The sequence below is a fragment of the Micropterus salmoides genome, unplaced genomic scaffold (assembly GCF_014851395.1).
Source record: "Micropterus salmoides isolate LMB-PRFRI ecotype aquatic unplaced genomic scaffold, ASM1485139v1 Ms_hic_scaffold_4, whole genome shotgun sequence".
Lineage (NCBI taxonomy): Eukaryota > Metazoa > Chordata > Actinopteri > Centrarchiformes > Centrarchidae > Micropterus > Micropterus salmoides.
This window is the reverse complement of record NW_024043372.1, coordinates 20602901-20621399: the sequence shown is the minus strand read 5'-3', so window position 1 is coordinate 20621399 and position 18499 is coordinate 20602901. Positions and strand designations below refer to the sequence as shown.

General features: G+C 41.0%; 2 protein-coding genes across 5 annotated transcripts; both read right to left on the bottom strand.

Annotated features, from left to right (window-relative positions):
• Positions 1-116: 116 nt before the first annotated feature.
• Positions 117-9654, bottom strand: zgc:172271 (uncharacterized protein LOC100000381 homolog). 2 transcript variants are annotated; one of them, XM_038696267.1, is made up of 18 exons: positions 9518-9654; positions 8991-9154; positions 7964-8063; positions 7684-7860; positions 7394-7556; positions 7210-7274; positions 6015-6172; positions 5691-5877; positions 5462-5610; positions 5255-5345; positions 4260-4301; positions 4041-4088; positions 3791-3973; positions 3271-3418; positions 2516-2598; positions 2247-2431; positions 1378-1564; positions 117-1280 (listed from the first exon to the last, which is right to left on the bottom strand). In XM_038696267.1, the coding sequence occupies exons 1-18, from the start codon at positions 9570-9572 to the stop codon at positions 1237-1239; spliced, it is 2229 nt and encodes a 742-aa protein (XP_038552195.1). In that variant the 5' UTR covers positions 9573-9654; the 3' UTR covers positions 117-1236. The 2 variants fall into 2 exon arrangements, with proteins under 2 accessions (XP_038552195.1, XP_038552196.1); XM_038696268.1 differs by lacking the exon at positions 4260-4301.
• Positions 9341-18436, bottom strand: sfi1 (SFI1 centrin binding protein). Of its 3 annotated transcripts, none has more exons than XM_038696255.1 (31): positions 17614-18436; positions 17458-17529; positions 17218-17328; positions 17042-17136; positions 16814-16931; positions 16626-16728; positions 16344-16500; positions 16080-16241; positions 15873-15943; positions 15682-15774; positions 15480-15577; positions 15293-15359; positions 14939-15069; positions 14742-14823; positions 14474-14652; positions 14309-14384; positions 13918-14013; positions 13755-13831; positions 13486-13588; positions 13296-13392; positions 12780-12940; positions 12627-12701; positions 12259-12333; positions 11967-12143; positions 11669-11892; positions 11522-11593; positions 11165-11399; positions 10997-11063; positions 10740-10863; positions 10549-10648; positions 9341-10239 (listed from the first exon to the last, which is right to left on the bottom strand). In XM_038696255.1, exons 1-31 carry the CDS (start codon positions 17775-17777, stop codon positions 10108-10110), a joined length of 3594 nt encoding a protein of 1197 aa, XP_038552183.1. In that variant the 5' UTR covers positions 17778-18436; the 3' UTR covers positions 9341-10107. The 3 variants fall into 3 exon arrangements, with proteins under 3 accessions (XP_038552183.1, XP_038552184.1, XP_038552185.1); XM_038696256.1 differs by having other exon boundaries at positions 11669-11877; XM_038696257.1 differs by having other exon boundaries at positions 11669-11874.
• Between the last annotated feature and the right edge of the window lie 63 nt (positions 18437-18499).

The window sequence follows — 18499 nt, the reverse complement described above, 5'->3', positions numbered from 1 at the left end:
ACGTGACACCAAACACTGTCGCGCTGTACTCTGGGAGTTGTAGTGTAAAGAGTTTAAGCTTAAACTTGCCGTGGTGGTGTATTTTTTTTGGTCAAAGTGTAGCCTACTTATTTTGTTTCTGAAGAAATCAAAATAGATAACATTTATTTAACACAGCCATAAAAATCAATTTTTTCTTCATGACAAACAGTAGCTCAAAGGAGTCAATATCTTAAAATTATCATTAAAAGTGATTACCTAAACAGGAAACATATATAGAATAACATAACACATAATACATAGGTACTGTAACCTTTGTTATTTTGAACATCCTTGTAATTTAGACTTTGGTCCACATGCAGGTAATACAGAAAAATATGTCTGAAGAACTTTACACCAACATCAACAGTAAGTATATCTAGTAATATAGGTATAATGCAAGAGTCCTAGCTGTATTCAGACGTAGTAAGTTTTCTTCCTGTGATCAACAAACAGTTTGAATATCTTTAATCTTAAAGATTATTATTATTATTGTGGAGGTCCATTGAAAATATGTGTAAAAATGTATAGGCAGGATTGAGACCATTTACTTCAGAGCTGCTTTAAGACAAATTACAGCAATAACCATGGCTTTGAAATGGCACCACCATATATATTGTGGTTCTCAGTCTCACATTCATTTTGAGATTTTTTAATAAGTACAGTGATATAATTGGTGCATGTAAAAATGTAGTGAAAGTAAGGCAAAACTTGGATCATTTACATATTCTACACATTGATTTTACACCTATCTACAAGTGTAGTTGTGTCTTTTTTCTTTTTGTGTTTACCTCAGTGCTTTGTGTCATCTCAACTTCTTCATCTGTGTCTTGTGTGTTTATGTTTACACTTTGCTGTGTTAAGGGCAGGATGTTTTGGTTTTCAGGATTTAAAATACAAAGCAAATGTGTTTGGGATTTTTGGAAGACAGATCATACACAATACCACATTTTAAATTATAATGGCGTCTGGAAGTTGCTAATGAAACAAGACTTGACATGAAAGCAATAATAATAAGACTTTAAGAGTTACAAGCTGTTGAAAGGTCTGTCATTTGTGTTTGCACTGAATCCCAAATCTTGTTTAGACTTTAATCTCTGCTGCGAACAAGATGATACCAGTGATGGTTTACAGTCGTCAGATGTGGACGAATCAAGCTTGTGGATGAAGGATTGAACCACTGAGGAGGGAAAGGTAACGATTCCTCTTGTAGGTCCATTAGAATATGCTGCACACGTCCTGATTACAAAACTCCAAGATATCTGTTGTAAGGAAAATAGATGTAAACATTAGCATTATCGACATGAGTTTAATTATATGTTCGATAATCAAGCAAGCGTGTTGTCATTATAGTCGTACCAGAGTGTGTGCAGTTGAAGACAGTTTCTGTGTGACTGTAAAACTCCTCTCCCAGGATGGAGCGGTAGTCCATGTGGCTTGTGTGGACAAAACACTGAGTTGCATCTTTGAACAGCAGATCACTTTCTCCATATTGCAGAGACTCAAAGAGCTTGAACTCTGTCTTTGGGTTGGCAGTCAAGGTTTCCTACAAGGTAGAATTTTACAGGAGTAAATATCCTCTTAAACACATTTCCTTTCTGCACCTTCAAAGATCATAATTTAATGGTTTATTATGATTTCTGCCAGTATTCATCAGAAGAAGCAAAGAACTGGATCTCTGGCAAAATGTTTGCTGCCACCAATCTGGTTGCGACTGGTGCTGCTTTTGGACCTCAATAATGTTGTGCCAACTGATATGTGCCCAGAGTACAATATAACCAAAACCTGGCATCAAATGTCTGCACTATTTCAGATAATTGATTTAAATTTAAATTATAGACTATTTCATTCCAGAAAATTTCTTGTTATGCTGCTTGTGTTTAGACATTTGTTTGTCTTTTTAGAAAAATGTGTTTATATTTCATGAAAGTAGCATCAAACTGTAACCTGAAATAACCCTGTCCTAAAAGCAATGACACCGTGGGGTTTGAGGCCAATCAGAGAAAGGCATCTTAAAGACCTCATCTGTCCCAAGTTGCAGCATTTAGGGTTTACTTTAAGTGGATGAGTTGGAGAGTCATAGTGAGAGAAAGTGACACACTATTCTTGATGACTTCAAGAGGCAGCAGAGTCGTATGTCTCCTAGACTGTCTGCCATGGTGCATTCAAGAAAAACCCTGATTTAAAACGCTCCTATTTATTAAAAGAATCTGTTTCCATGAGCTGACCTGTGACTTCATGAGGAAGTCGTACACTCGTGCCGTGAGCACCGGCCGTGTCATGACGGTGTTCGGAGGGATGACTCCGAGGTTACAGCTCTCCCACTCTGACAGCGGGGCCCGCCGACCATCACCACACAGCAGCTCAAAGTCTGACGACGTCCAGCCCTCTGCCCAACCGGTGGAACTCAAACCTGAAGTACAACATGATAATGTAGCTTAATAAACATACAGTCTATGTTAGCGTCAGTGTTCATTTCCAAACTTGAATATCTCACTGAGGATGTTGGCAAGAAGGTTGTGCTGCTCAAGAAAGGCCACGTCGCCATAGCTTTTACCACTGGGATCTCCAACCAGACACCTGTCAATAACAAGTGAAGAATTAGTTCAGCTAAATTACATAAACACATTTTCTCACTTAGCACTAGTAGCGTCCAGCCACACAGGTAGTTTTGATTATTTATTTGCCCAAAGTTTGAGATATTAGTTTCAAAACAAAATAGAGGTGGAGGCAGAACAATTTGTTTTACTTTTCTACAACTACTTTATATCCAAAAAACAGTCCCTATTGCAACAGTTGATGGTGTATTTTGCATATTATCCAGAATAACTGCATTACATCACTTCTTGTATGTCAAAGGATTTGTTTCTTTTGAACATTTTCATCAGTGTTGTTTTCGGCTGCAACAGGTAGGTTATAACAACCGATGGTAGGCCTAGGCTACACCAGGTTAGCAACTAGCAATTGAACATAGTTGAGCATTTAGCAGCTAAACAGCTTCATATCTTCTAGAAAACTGTCCGCTAAAAAGTTCACCATATCAACGTTAAAGGTAATAATATGTCTGTGTTGCCCTTACAGCTACCCCAAGGTGGCCAAAACACTCTGTTTATTCAGGTTTACATAATGTTTTAAATGCTGTGAGCACCATAAACCTAATTCCTTTTACACCCACTGTTTTGCTATTAACGCTCCACACCAGCAATCACAGATGAACAGAAAGCTCTGGTTCAGGTAAGCCACTACGCATACCTTAAGGCCCCCATGTTGCCATAGTAACGCTCATTGTGGTTGTCAGCACAGCGTTTGGTGGCAGCCTCGCCTGTGCCTCCCATACACACTTTACACAGATCCCCCTGAGAGCCAGGAAGGCAGCCTTTCCAAAACACCTTGGTGTACGCTAAGAAAACACAAAGTGGCATACTGCAGCTACACTGTGTGTGAGAATTTATATAATTATACACTTAATCACAATCATTTACATTTCATTTACTGTAAAATACAGTACATTTTCTCTTGTTTATATTTTATGGTAATTAGATTTCTTTATATTCTACTTACCAACGTTCTATTATTATTTCTATTCCTTTATACCTTGATGTGCATTCTGAGCAACTGTGACATAAGAATTTCCCCTCCGGGTTCAATAAAGTATTTCTGATAATGATAATGTCTTTAAAATGCCAAGTAAGGCAAGCGGCCAACAGTAGAAGGTGTCACAAGAGTTCAGTCGTTTTCTGCAGAACTCCACATGGCCGATTCAGAGCAGTACCTTGGTCTGGATCACAGGGGGAGCTGTTGTTATGCTCCAGGCTTAACGTGTATCTGTGTGGCAGCAGCCAGCCTGCTGGACCGTACATGTGGCCTTGACAGGAGCGACGGCCTCTGAGGTTCCCGATGAATAGGTTTCTGCTGGAGCGCTTTGCCACTGCCACGGCCACCACTGAGGGCAACACTGAGGACAGAGACGGTGGCATGTGAAGACAATAATCACATCAGCGGCAAGTTAGTTATTTACTTACCGTCTGTCTCTAAGTGGGTTGATCCTTCTGAAAGCACACATTCTCCTCCTGAGAGTCAAACAGAAACACAGTGGAAACAGATGGATATATTTTCAATTCATTTAGTTTATGAAAAGTCAAAAAAACAGTGAAACACTCCAGGTAGAAAACCCACATAAATTGGAGGCCCTTTATTTGGGTGCTCTTCCTTCAGTAAATATTAATGGAGGTGACAAATACCTATTTTGGATTTTGCTGCAATTAATCGATCCCTTGTTTGATCTATAAAATGACAGAAAATGGTGAAAAATAGAAGAAAGATAATGTCCACAAACGTCTTGATTTATCCACAACCCAAAGACATTCCGTTTACTGTCATACAGGAGTAAACTAGAACATAATTTATATTTAAGAAGCTGGAATCAAAGAAAAATAAAAGAATGACTCAAACAAATTAATCGATTATGAAAATAGTTGAAGATTAATTTAACAGTTGACAACTAATTGATTAATTAATTGTTGCATCTCTACTAAAGACATTAATAGCTTTAAGTGATGATTGGATTTATCTCAACTCAAATACTATAGAAGCTTGAGAAAATATGGGAAAGTTGAATCTTGTATATTAAAGAGGTCATATTATGCTCATTGTCAGGTTCATAATTTGATTTTGTACCAGAACAAGTTTACATTGGTTCATTTCAAAAAACAACATATTTTTGTTATACTGCACATTGCCGCAGCTCCTCTTTTAACCGTGTGTTCAACGCTCCATTTTAACTACCGAGTGAGTCATCTCACTTCTGTTAGATCTTTGTTGGGAGTTGCACATGCGCAGTACGAACTACTAACCAATCAAAAACAGAGTAGTGTGGGTCCTGACACGCAAGGTAATGTGATCCAAAACAAAGTTGCTTCAGTAACATGGCTTGGGTTCAGCCATTCATGATCCCAAAACACAGGCAGAACAACCCGAACCAGTTTCACAACCTGGTCTGGAGAAAGACATTCCAGTTTCCAAAAACAGTCAATAACTCAAAAATATTATATTTACACTAATGAAAAAACAGAAAAAAACAGCTAATCTTCATTTCTGAGCCACTGCAACCAACAAAGTTGAGTGTGTTGGCTTCATAAATGACTTAAAAGATGTTTGAAGAAAGATATTTTTAGCTGTGTGATTGTGTATTTTTATAAAAGACCTCAGCAGAAAAACAACGTAAACAGAGCCTCACCATAATATTCTGTGACTACAGGAACGAGACCACATTTTCCTGCGATGAAAGAGTGAGTTGCATCCAGCGACACGGCGTCCACCTGGTCCCTCTGTAGTGACGTTGTGAGAGGATACAGGTAGCTGCAGCTCTAATTACAGTTGTTTTGTGTATTGACACTAGAATATATCACGATATCATGTGATTTATATAACTTGAATGACTTACCTTAATTTTCTCGATACAGTCGCGCATGGAGACCGCTCTAACACACACCAGCGGGTCTGACTTTATACTGAGAGCCCACTGCTCGCATTTCTTCTGCTCTGCATGGCTGATACAGCACCATCGCACGACACTGTCCTCCAGTGAACTTCCTGCACACATACAGGTTCAGTGAGGTCAGAAATTCACAGCCTGTCCGTTTTGAATATAAACATGAACGACCACATCACACCTTCATGTCCAAGGCCTTTGAGGAGCGCCACATAGTCCAGCCCCAGCACTCGACTGACGTCCATGTCATCTGACAGAACAGCTAGCTTATCCGTTGCATCTTTGAAGAGAAGGTCGTTTTCTCCAAAAGAAGATGAGTTGAAGAGCTGGAAGCGCTGCCCCTCTCTTCCTTGTTGACCAAACAGCATCTAAATATCAGTAAAGAATCCTTTAGGGCTATTTTATTGGGGTAAAAAGGACATTTATGGGCATGTAGAGTGAGAAAAAGTGTGTGATCTTTGTGGGCAAAAGTGGGAAAAGAAAATGATTGAACAAAATAATGTACCTGCGCTGTCACTAAAAATTTGCGAGCGACCTTGCGAAAGTTAACTCTGGTGACCATGCCGCTTCCGGGACCACGACCCAGATTACAGCTTCTGTAGTGGCTGAGAGGAGCCTGCGTGCCATTTGTACACAGTAACCTGAACTCATCTCTGTCACTATCTGAGGGAAGAAACAGAATCAGCAGATGTTACAATGCTTTAATCAGTTTGATTCTGCAGGTCGATTATTCATCAGCACCACCTGTTATGTCCAGAATGTGTTTTACTGAACTGATGTCACACTGGATATTATTTAATAGGTGAGACCCAAGGGAGTTGTGTCAGCTTAAAGCCTCCTGTTTGACACAAAACACCAAGAAAACAAAGTCTATCTGTTTTTCCATTAAAAAGCTATTTGAAACAGAATCCTTGAATGTTAGAATTTAAGGTGAGCTCACTGGCTTAAAAGAGCGCCGAGATACAGACAGAAATGTCAAAAATCTTATAACCATCCCTCTCCCCTGCTATTAATGATATAAAATAGATATTGTTGTAATATTTCTTTTCATACAAGACTAAGTGATCTTGGAATTGTCGATGTTTAAGATTGATCAGTTTGACATTTGTACTACAATCACTTTTTTCAATCATTTATCCATTACTTGTTTTTTTCTCCTTCCCTGCTCAGTACAAACTAGAACTCTCAATTGCAGCAGGTGGTGTTCAGGTGTTACATTTGACTCAGTTGGTGGAAAATAGTGACAGCTTATTGTAGGGGATGTTTTATTGGTTATTTTGATTATTATCAGCCTCAAACTTGTTTGTAACCGTTTTTAATGCTTCTTTTTCTCGTATACACAAATTTATATATCTATGTATATATATTTCACTACATGTACTCACCTGGTTAGGAATTAATGGTGTAATTAACTGCAGTTATTTTTTTTTCCTAGTATTATTTGGCCATTTTTGCTTTTATTAAATAGACAGACAGTAGAAATTATTAAATAGATGTTCATGTTTGTATTGTTTCTTTATGTTTATTACGATTTTATAATTTGTGTTACTATTCTTTAGCAATGGTGCTTAAAATTAATTCATAGGAGGGTACCGGACTGGACTGGAGACATTGCAATGACATGTTCAGTAAACCCCTAGGCCACCAGGTTGCCTCAGAAAAGTGTTTTAAATGTAACAGAATAAAAGAAGATAGTTTACCTGCAATACTTTCAAGAGCTAAATGGTCCACAAATGCAACATCTCCTGCCCCACTCCTGAGACATCTGTGACAGAAAAAAAAAAGAGACAACAGGACAAATACACTTCATGCTGTTTTGACTGTCTACGTGTTTTGAATTTGTGGTGCAGGTTGAGAGATTGTTGGTCCTTTGTCGAGCCTGACCTGAGGGCCCCTTGGCTGTTGTAAAAGGGCTCACTGTGAGACGTCTCGCAGTGGTAATTCTTCTGGCGAATGAATGACTTCTGGCCTTGGCACAGAGCGCACAGAGGTGGTGCCATGGCAGAAGCTCCGGGGACACAGCTGGCATTGAAAAAGGTACTTATGTCTGCTCGAGAGGAGAAAAACAAGTCAGGGGATCGAAAAACCAGAAGGCGGACCAGAAATGACAAAACAGAAAGAAGAAACTTCCACACAGTGCTGTTTTCAATGGTAGCTGATTATAATCTCTTTACCCTGACTGAGCGGCTGCTCCTTTGACCAGCTCAGGTAGTTGCGGGACAGCAGAAAGCCGAGCGGGAGACTCCATCCAGCAGTCCACCGCACCCCACTATGACAGCTCCTGTGGCCCTGCAGGGATCGTATGTCCAAACTGCTGTTTCTCACCACAGCCACAGACAGAATACAGCCTCCTGCAGGACTCAGTGTAGACACAGGTGGACATACACAGACAGGTATACTGACTCAGACCTCAGCGCTGAAAAGACATGATGAAGAAATGTGAAGCACACCTACCATCACTGTAGATCTCCTTGGCGATGGCAACAAGGTCAAACTGCCTAACAGCAGAATAAACTTCCCCTGCATCTAACGTCACTATATCAGCACGGTTAGCCTGAAACAAAGAACTAACACAGTGAGTCTTACAAAGAAAGAAGAGCTCAATATAGTGACGGTCCATCAGGGTTCATTCACCTTTTAAGACTTTCAACATACAAAATGTCGTCAAACATGTTCAACATCTAATCTAATCAAGGACAGCTTTTCATCTCCATGAGACATTTTGTCTTTTCAGTTATGATTGATGAATATGAAAACAGTATCAATCAATGGCTTTGGCTCTTCCAGGTTTTGATATTTTTTCATGTACCAGCCTGTGGCACTGTAAACAGGTCATTATTAGGAATAGGCCTGGAGATAAACTGATACATAGGCTACACATACACATATATATGGTAGCTGATGAAATTGCAGCACAACAATGACACAGCTATGTCTGAGGTTATTTAGAAACGGTGTCTGTCCATCAGGGAGCACTCACACGTTGATTTTTCAACTTTATCGTACCTCGGTCACCAAAAAAGTTTATATTAAAAAAATCATTTCAGACGAGATTTTGTTATTAGATTTTAAACTCTCAAATGTTGATATCAGCCTCAAAAATTTAGCAGCTCTATAAAACAGTTTGGCCTTATTCATTGTTGCATGTAGCTTTACAAACCCCAGAGCCTGGTACGCCCTACGACTTTATACGACACATTTTTGATTCAAAGCATTTTGACATCCATACGTTTTCTACACGCCTATTCTCTTTTCCAATTTAGGATACTATTTTTAGTTTTCAACCTTGGCATTAAGTTTTGTTTTCTGTATTTGTCAAGAAAATGTTTTATTGTATAAATTTAAGCTATTATACATGTATAAAAATACACAGAAAACACACACAAACATATGGTAGTAGTTTGCTATATGGCCTTATTTGTTCTTTGCACACCTTTTTGCTAAATTTATGAAATTGCATTTAAGGTGAAGAATGGCTCACCCTGATCCTATCAATGCAGTCAGTCGTGCTGGATCCTCGTATGCACGAGAGTCTTGCAAAAGCTGCCACAGCATCTGGCGGCAGCACTGCCACCAGAGCTTTACCTAGCTCTGCACACTTCCTCTGCTCAGGATCTGACACAGTGCACCACCGCGTCTTCTTAGCTGACATGCAAGGGACAGTTCAAACAGTTCATCAGAAGATACATTTTGCACAGAATTTGTTACTTGTCAACTTCATGCATATTTGTGTTTTGGTAAGATGCAGGTATTTAATGAATTTCACTACTTAAGAAAACCTAAAGCCAACTTTGCATTTTGGTAAACTGTGAAATGATTTTACAACATTTATAATGTTTAAATATGTTTTAATAATGTCTACCAAAAGAGGGCCACAATCTTGCCATCAACAACCACAAACATCTATGAAAGAATAAAAAGACTTAAATATTCAACAGCACGATGACACTGAATATGAACATAACTTAACAATGTGAGTAAATAAACTAGTTCAGTAACAAAACTTACCCCTGATGCACCAGACAAAGATGAAAAAGAGTAAAATGCCATAAAGTCCCCGCATTCTGCCCCTTAGCTCAAATCTGTCTCATGTAGTCTGCAGCGTGTGTGCAACAGACAGCTATCCTTTCTGTTAGTTTGAAATCCCAGATACTCCTGCAAGTATTAGAGGCTCTGGTGCTAATGGATAAAAAAAAAAGAGACATATTGCGCAAGTGCAGCTCCTCTGAAAACTGGAAACTGAAAGTGACTTTTTTCCCCCACGCATATGGAAAATATTTAGAACCATCTGTCACAAGAACAACCCCTAGCCAACGTTTTCTGGATTTTAAGTGTAGATGCAGCAGTAAAAGCAGCTGTAAGGCTGTATTTGGATACGCTCAGTTATTTTACATGATATTCAACAAGAATACATAGCAATAAGTGGACATTAAGATATCCCTCCTCCCCTCACAAGCCAAGTGCAGTAGAAGTATAAATGTTCAATCTAAAAAACAAGCAAGCTTATGGCAAAATATGTATCAGCTGGTGAGCAGTTTTCTGATTCAACGTTCATGATCAGGTAATCACTTTTGGAGTGCGTGAGGAATTATTTCTTGTCATGTTGTAAACACAGAGCTGATCTGATCTGTGAGGACAGTCTGTAAATGCTGGATCCTCTCTGCATGCAGCAGCATTGCCGGTTTCCGTTTGGCCAGTTCAGTGGACAGTCTATCGATACGCTCCTCCAACTGTCAACATCAAAAAACATCAACTGTGACACAGTTTAGGTGCAAGTTATTTCATACTGTTTCCCCTCATGTGACCTCTGATTTTTTATGGTATAAGGATTTATTGCATGCATAAAGAATGCATGCAAAATTTAAGCCATCAGAGAAAATCACAAACCCTGTCTCTTTACATAACAGCAGTAGTTATAAGAGGTTATACACATGTACCTTGTCATTTTCAACCTATATCACCTTGACTAGTGCGGCCATTAATTGCTATTTATGTGTGTTGTTTCCTGTTGAGCATTCAACAATGACTAATCTTCTTACCTCTTTCACCTCTTGACAAACAGCATTTTCTTCCATTTCCTCGTCCTGTCTGCTGGTCTGCAGCCAACTTTGCAATACCTCTTTCAGCTTTTGCCATGCGCTGAGTGGACACACGCAATCAAACATCAGTTACTATGCAGACAATGTGTTCAGCTAGAGGAATGGAAAAACTGTTCTCCCAGATTTCTTACCGGAGCTGCTTCCTGTCCTCTCGGTACATCTTCATGTCCCGCTGGATGCTGAGCAGCTCTCTGGTCAGATCTGAAGTTGGATCCAAAGCCGCAACTTCTCCAAAGGATGCTCTCGGACGTACGTCTTAAAGAAGCACAACAAAAAGCTTGTTAGATCACAGCATTTTCTGCATAATCCAACCAAGCCTAAATATGTTACTTTATGATTAATTAGAAAAAGTAACCCACAATGGGGAAGAAAGGTGCAGGTATCATACCTGCATGAGCTGAGGAGTGTTGTTTAAAGGGAGCAAGTGGAGCAAGTCCAGAGCCTGAGCTGCTGGTCTGCCCCAGAAGGAAAAAAAACAGATGATATAACCCAAGTCAAGTTATTTAATTTAACACTGAATGTATATTATAATATCTGCCAAACAGGTGATTATTACTGAATCTTTGGGCCCGGTGGTCATGAAAGCAGAGGGGGGTAAAAGAACATCTTGGTTTTTCTGAGGAGAGTCCTTCGTGGACATGTGCGGGTCAGAGGGTGACACAGTAGATAGGACGATGCTCTGGTGTGGGGAGGTAACAGTGACTTTAGCAGGATGGAGGCAGGACAACACAGTATGACGGCCTTCCTGTGTAGGACAACTGGTGCTGGTGAGGGCAGACTGCTTTTGAGTACTAGAAAACGAGAGAAAGGGCTTTTGTCAGTGGCCTAAAGATTTTTAACATGATGTTTCAAGTTAAACTGAATTCTGAATTGGAATAGGTGTGTAGTATTTTAGGGTAAAAAAGGGTTTTACTTTATTTTTAGTGGAGGCTCAAACAGGTCCTCGCAGCGACGTGGCTGACGACGAGAGGTAGGTCTGAGCAATCTGCAAAAAAACAAGCAGAACTCTGTAAGACTGATTCCATGTGTTGAACACAGCTGGTCAGGAGCTCAGACTCACAGCTCGCTAAGGACTTCATCTTCAGCCTGCTGCTCCACAGAGTCAGACAGATTCAGACTCTTCAATCCAGGCGTCGTCAAAGAGAAGGTCACACTCTTTTTCGGTGTTTGCCCTTTGACCGCTTGCTCTCTTCGTGGTTTACACAGCGCCCGCTGCTTCCACCGCATGGCACAACGCTTAACCACTCTCTGGATATGTCGCGACCTCTGCTGGACACGGGCAGACTTGATGAAATGATACTCAAATTTATCCTTCTAAAGGGACACACACACACACACACACACACACAGTAACCAACCTGCTCTTGGCTGTGTTGTGTCAGGCTCGTTGTGAGGTCGCTCATGTGAGCAGCGTATGTGAGGATGCATGTCACGCCCTCCCTCAGCAGCTGGTCCCTGTAGACCTGTGCAGCCCTGGCCGCCTCCTCTTGTTTCCTGTGCTGCTCCGTGACCCACAGCCTCCATCCGTTCAACACCTGCGGCAGGTTCACGAAACAACGTCAAGATAACGCATTAAAACCGTGTGAGCACCAATTCTGCAATTCAGTGCTCAATGTTCTAGCGAGAGAAGAATGTGCGGATGGGTGTTACCTTGGCCTGAAGAGTGAGGGACCAGTGCCAGAGCGCTCGCTCCGTCTGCTTAGCTTCTCTCCGTCTGTGCTGCAGCTGTTAGCAGGAAAGAAACCAAAGTCTTGGCCAGTTTCTCTGCACTAAAACATACCACGTCTATCGGTCTGGCCCTCATATATAGTCCGATACAGGAAGCTGACCACTTGCCTCAAAAGAAACATGATACAAATGAAACAAGGCCAATTAACTCCATTCTGTTCATCCTGTGGCTAAGGTATTACAATTTAAAGGGGTACTCCAGATATTTAGTATTTTTACTTACTGAGTAGTGACATGACAAGTGATCTTCATGTGTTAAGTGTTTGTGTGAAACAGGGTTATCAACAAACCTGCATATTCCACTGTTCAAAGTACTTCTGGTACATCTTTAATCTCAGCAAAAAGAGTCCCTGTCGTTTCATTACCTATGAAAAAAATCAAGTTACCGCATGCAGTAAACAGTGTGGCTTTCTATAACAGTTCATGAATTATGAAGTTACAACCTTATTTTTCTGATATTGGTAGTGATGCTTATTCCATGCTTTCAGTGCTTTAGAGAGGATCTTGGACTCATGGTGCTGTCTGGCCTTTTCCATGCATATCCTCTCTCTCCGAGCCTCCCTGGTTTGCTTCCTCCACTGTCTGAAAGATCGCAGCAGCTGCACTAAACACAGGAAAGTTTGGTTTCAGGTACACATGGGAATTCTGACACAACCATAACTTGATAGTTGTCAAATTGGTGGTTGAATACTATGAAAACAGTGATACAACAGACACACAGTAGATGACAATGGCTCCCATTTGTCTGGGACATAAGATTGTAGAAAGGCTAGAAGGATTTTTATTATTATTATGTTTATTATCAGCTGTCAACAATAAGAGTAAGAGCAGCTTCGTTTTAAACAAGCTCTTCCTAACTACCAAGCGGTAAGTGTAAGAAATGTACATAGCTTAGTACAACTGAAAATAAATACTGAAACTTTCCTGCATGTGGTCATTGTAAAGACTTCTGCTGTTACCTTGATTTATGGACCTCTGAGCCCTGCTGACTGCTTCCCCCTGCTGGTGGCGCTTTGATACTGCGCGTGTTGTTGCTTCTCTCCAAGCAAGAAACACCTTGACAGATTTACAAAAAAGCAATGAGCAAAGGGTCCAGAAAGGTGTAACTATGATAGTTTTGCATATGAGGGCACCAGACTGCTTTATAACCTTAAGCTGAAGGAAATGCTGGAAGTGATTCTGTGCTCGTCGCTCCATGAGCCTGACCTCTGTGAGCAGCACCGTGTTCTCCCACCAAACAGAGAGCACCTTCCTGAATAGAGATATTATTGAGACTGAGGAGATAAAGCTGACATGAAACATTCAGATGGAGACAATGGGAAACAGATAGCAGCTCAGTGTTATATTGATCATTTACAGAAAATCCACCATTGGTTTCTAATTAAAGAAATTCATATTTCAGTATTTATGTTCAATACCTGAGAAAGTTCTGTTTTTGTTGTCTGTGAAGTTCTTCTGCATGGCCATAGATCTGAGACGTCTGTAGGTGGTGTTTCTGTGAATACAGCAGGCCACAGTGTATCAGTGTGTCTTTGTTACTACAACCTCAAGAAAGCGTGTGATTGCATAATATTGATGTACCTTCCAGGCCGCAAACGCGTGTTGGAGAAGTTTAACTTCGTGGTAATGCTGCATCTGCTTCAGTCTGCTTTTCTTCACTCGCTGGCTCTGAACAAACTGACCAAACACACAAGAGCCACTTAAAACACACACACACACACACACACACACACACACAGACCTGAAGCAGATAACTGCATCTGATTGAACAGGATTTGTTTTTATAATTATAACACCTGGGAGCTGTGCTATAATCCAATGATATGTTTTTAAATGAGACACACAATGTAGGTCTTGTAATATTATACACATAATAATATACACATCAGCACTCCGGCCCTGCAGGCTACCAGCTCAGCAGAAGATACAAGTTCTCAGACATAAACATGTAAACCTTTATCCAAAGAGTCACCTTTTTCCATTTTTCCACAGCCCAACTCATGCAGTGCAGGTCACCCTGATGACAAGCCTGCTGCTCTCGATTCCTCCTGACGTGCAAACAAGTGTTCAAAAATCTGTGTTAGACAACAGAGCAGCAAGTTAACTACCCAACTCGAAGCTTAGTGTCTTGCTTCACCTGTCTCGTATCTCAGCGCTGTTATCTCTCCACTGTGCCATCGTCTTGTGGATCAGTCTGTGCAGGTACAGACGCTCTGAAGCCTCCCGTTTAGCCTCCTCATTCATCTGCTGCTCTGTCCGCTGCCTCCAGCGAGCCCAGGCACTCTGCAAGCGGCACCGCTCCTCGTGTAGAATTGCCTGATAGAAGTGAGTTATTTGTCTGCATTTGATACAGAGTGGCGCTCTTAATCAACAATTCGCAATAGTTTGTGTTTCCATTAACATACCATTCGCTCAGAAAGCATCTGCTCCTTGTGCTTCTCTGATTGTCCCCACCATGTGTAAAACACCCAAGAGTGCTGACGCTGCCTGATAATACAAATACGATCACAGAAAGCATGCAGAGACCACAGAAGGGCCAACTCCGCTTAGTGTGGAAATTCATTACGGCACAAAAATAAATTGGTGGCGAGTTGTAACTCACTTATTATAGACTTCTGCCTTGTGTCTCCTCTGTTTATGGAGCCTTCTCTGCAGAGCAAACTCAACCCACAAGCTGAAACACCGAGGCAACATGTGTTCAGCAAACCAAACGTCTGCACGGCAGTCCAATTCCTGCAGGAAAAGAAGATGTTTTTGAGTTTGCAACTAAACTACTATATGTAGGAATGAGGCTCACACAGATATCACTCATATGTCCACCGCCTGTTTGCCTACAATTTGAAGGAATTTGCATACTGTGATATTATGTTAGAAATGCATAAAGAATATCCTTAGAATATCTATAGACATGTGTCTCTGCTCTGAAGTACTGCTCATGTATTGGATTTAAAAATACCTGCATGTGTCTCAGTTCAGCAAGTTCCGCTCTCCAGTGGTGAAAACATCTGCTTAACAGTGATGTGCTGTAAAGACAAAAACAAGTCAAAACTCCAAATTATGCAAACACAAAGCAATTTATATATTTTTCACTGAAGGACAAACACAGCTACTGCTAGGGGATTGGGAAATGTAAATAAAAGCACCTATGGTTAGTCAGAGCCATTTCTGTTAGGGGTTGGAAACTCTTGTCTTCAGCCTCCTCCAGACGCTCCTGCCACAGCTTCCAATACTTGTTTGTCATCTATGAAAAATGCAAGGATTAAACCTTTAGAAGTTTTAAAAAACATTACTTAAAGTATATAACTGATGCTGGAGCATTAGCATGAGGGAGTGCACATCAATTACAGTTTGATGATGATGTTGGACAGCCATGTTGTTGTTCAGTCGGTGTGATTTGTTCCAGATGACGTTAAGACGAAGTCCCAGCACTCCAGCACCCTGCAACAAGAACACACAGTGAACAATACGCTACACAATCACACTCTCTAGTTATACATAGTTCTTATTTTTATTTTGGGGGGGGGGGGGGATCTTACCAGTAGACGATGATGATAATGTTGACTTGCAATACTGTTTCTTTCAGCCTCTTCTCTGCACAACGTCACATCTAATGCCATGCTTAGGTATCAAACAACTATACCTGATACTGACAAGCCCTTAACGATCCCTCAGCTGACTGCTTATGCTGCTGTAGTTGGTGTGAAAAAGGAAGTTATGTTTATTTTATGTCTGAATTAGGATACAAGCTCTCCAGCGCTCCAGTGCCCTGCGCTGGGTACTCTGAATGGCCAAATGCCCTGCAGCTTGCAAACGGTCCTCCTGGCCCTGCTTGCGTTGCAACGCGCCGCGCCATTTTCTCCAACCGATCATCATCAGGCGGAAGTGGCAGGCAAGCTGAGCCACAGCTAAAGGAGATAGAAAAGGAAGTGTGAGAGACAATTGTGTAATCGAGTTTAAAACTGTGAACAAGCAGTTGTTATACATGAGAGGTATAGGTATATTTTGACCTTGTGACTTTTTCTTGGTTTGGAGACATAACACATAGCTTTTCCAACGATGTAATGTTTTTTTTTTCAGCCTGAGGATGAAGTGAAGTGCAGCTTTGGACTCTTTCTTTTTCTGGCAACAAGCAGCCATGTGCATTTCTTTCCACTGAAGCCAAGTCTTTGACAAAAATAAAAAATAAATATAAATATGTGTTGAAGTTCACGTGTCACCACACAAAATACAAAAGAGGTCAGTCACACACAATGACAATATATTATTTGGCAGTTGGATCATGTCTTAACCCTGCTCTGTAAAGTCAGCGCCCTCTGTTTCCAGGCTTGGTCCTCTAATGCGTGAAAGTCTTGTTGCTGCTGCAGCCTCATCTGCCACAGGTTCCACGCTGAACTGCACAGGTGAATAAACACAGTGTTAAAAATAATAGTAAAGAAAGCATAAGTGTAGTTCTGGTTTGTAAATGCGATGATCTTACTGCAGAGTTGTAAGTCTGTTCTGCTCGAGGGCAGATTCAAGCATTCTCCTCTTTATTTGCCTCATCTCTGTGAAATCCTCCCACCTTTCCCAAACCAGACGCATCCGTTGCCTGTCAGCTAGTTAACAAAACAAAGGGATTAATGACAAAACGGCTGCTTGTAATATCTAACAAAACACAAGACTTTAAGGCTAAGATATACTCTCATTGTCTGTGCCAAAATCATACCAAATAATTGAGCATTTTGGACTTTGCTCTTCTTTTCCAGCTGCAGTGACAAAAAAGTCCGCCAGCCACGGAACACCAAGTTATAAAGATAATACCTGAAACACAAAATACACCATTAGCAGACAGAAATGCTGTCGGTGAACATCTGACTGAGGTGCAAGACTGTATGTGTGTACCTGTGGTGACACTCTGCCCGCAGTGTAAGACCCCACTCTCTCCTGGACGTCCACCACTCGTCTCTCCATCCTTCAAAGGCTCGTCTCAAGACCACGCTGTTATAGTGGGACCTGCAGCAAGTAATATTCCCCTTAATTAGAGAACCCAGGCTCAGGTAGGACATTTCAAAGACTGTGCAAACAGACTGTGAAGCTGTAAAGTCAACAAGCCCAGTTCGCAAAATGAGTGAAACACGTTACTTGGCTTTATGAGGAAGAATTCGTCCAAAGGTATTCTGCATCCATATCTTCAGGAACTTCCTTGCCAAGTGCCTGCAATGATTGAAAAAAAGTTAGACCAAGTTATAAATGTTAAAGGTAACACGCTGAAATACAGTAAATTAAGTATCTCAGTACCTTATTCTGAGCTCCTTGAGTCTCCCACCTTTGTTCCAGCTGTAGCCAACTCTGTAAGGAACCTTTCTGATGTGAACTTTGCGGACGTGTTTAGTGTCACCACCAGAACTGACACTGCTCGGTCGGGGTCTAACTAGATCTGGCTTTTTAGCGTTACTCTGCATTATATTAAATCAGAACACTAGTGTGTACGGCCCTGTAGAACCACAACATAACATCTGAAAGAAAATCAACAAAGATCAAGACGTTATAACAGATCTAAGCCACTTGCATCCTTCGCCGACGTGAGTAAACTGTTTTGGTAACGAAGCGCCGCGCGTTTGTTTTCCTTGTCACGTGAACAGGGTCTGTTCCAGACAGTTGTTAACAGGTACCCGCTGCACGAAGTTCAGGTTGTGGACGTTAAATGTGTCTCTCTGGCGTTTTCACACAGTTTAATATTTTTTTCAGGCTGGAACTTAGGCCGTAGTTTCATGACTTTATCCTCTACACAAGAGTTTAAATTGTGATATTTGTATTCTCGCTGCGCTGTGCAGAGTACTAAGCGCCAGGAACGTCCCCAGCGTCCTTTCAGTGTAGCGACAACTCGCAATGTTATTCCTGGACAGCCCGTGCGAGCGGGGTCTCGCATTTACACAAAGAAGCGCCGGTAGACGGCCATTACAGAGTAACAAATCGGGCAAACCCCATGACAAAGAGCAGCTGCCCCAAATAGTGCCTCTTAAATGTTCTAAGTTTAGTGTAAGTTATTCCCCTACATATCAAGTTTAAATTTTGCCCCGATTTTTATTGTTATGTATCATAGTTCGTTATTATGGTTTATATATTAAAATGCAACACCGCCGACGCACACCAGACTTTGTACAATTCTACAAAGGCGCGATGG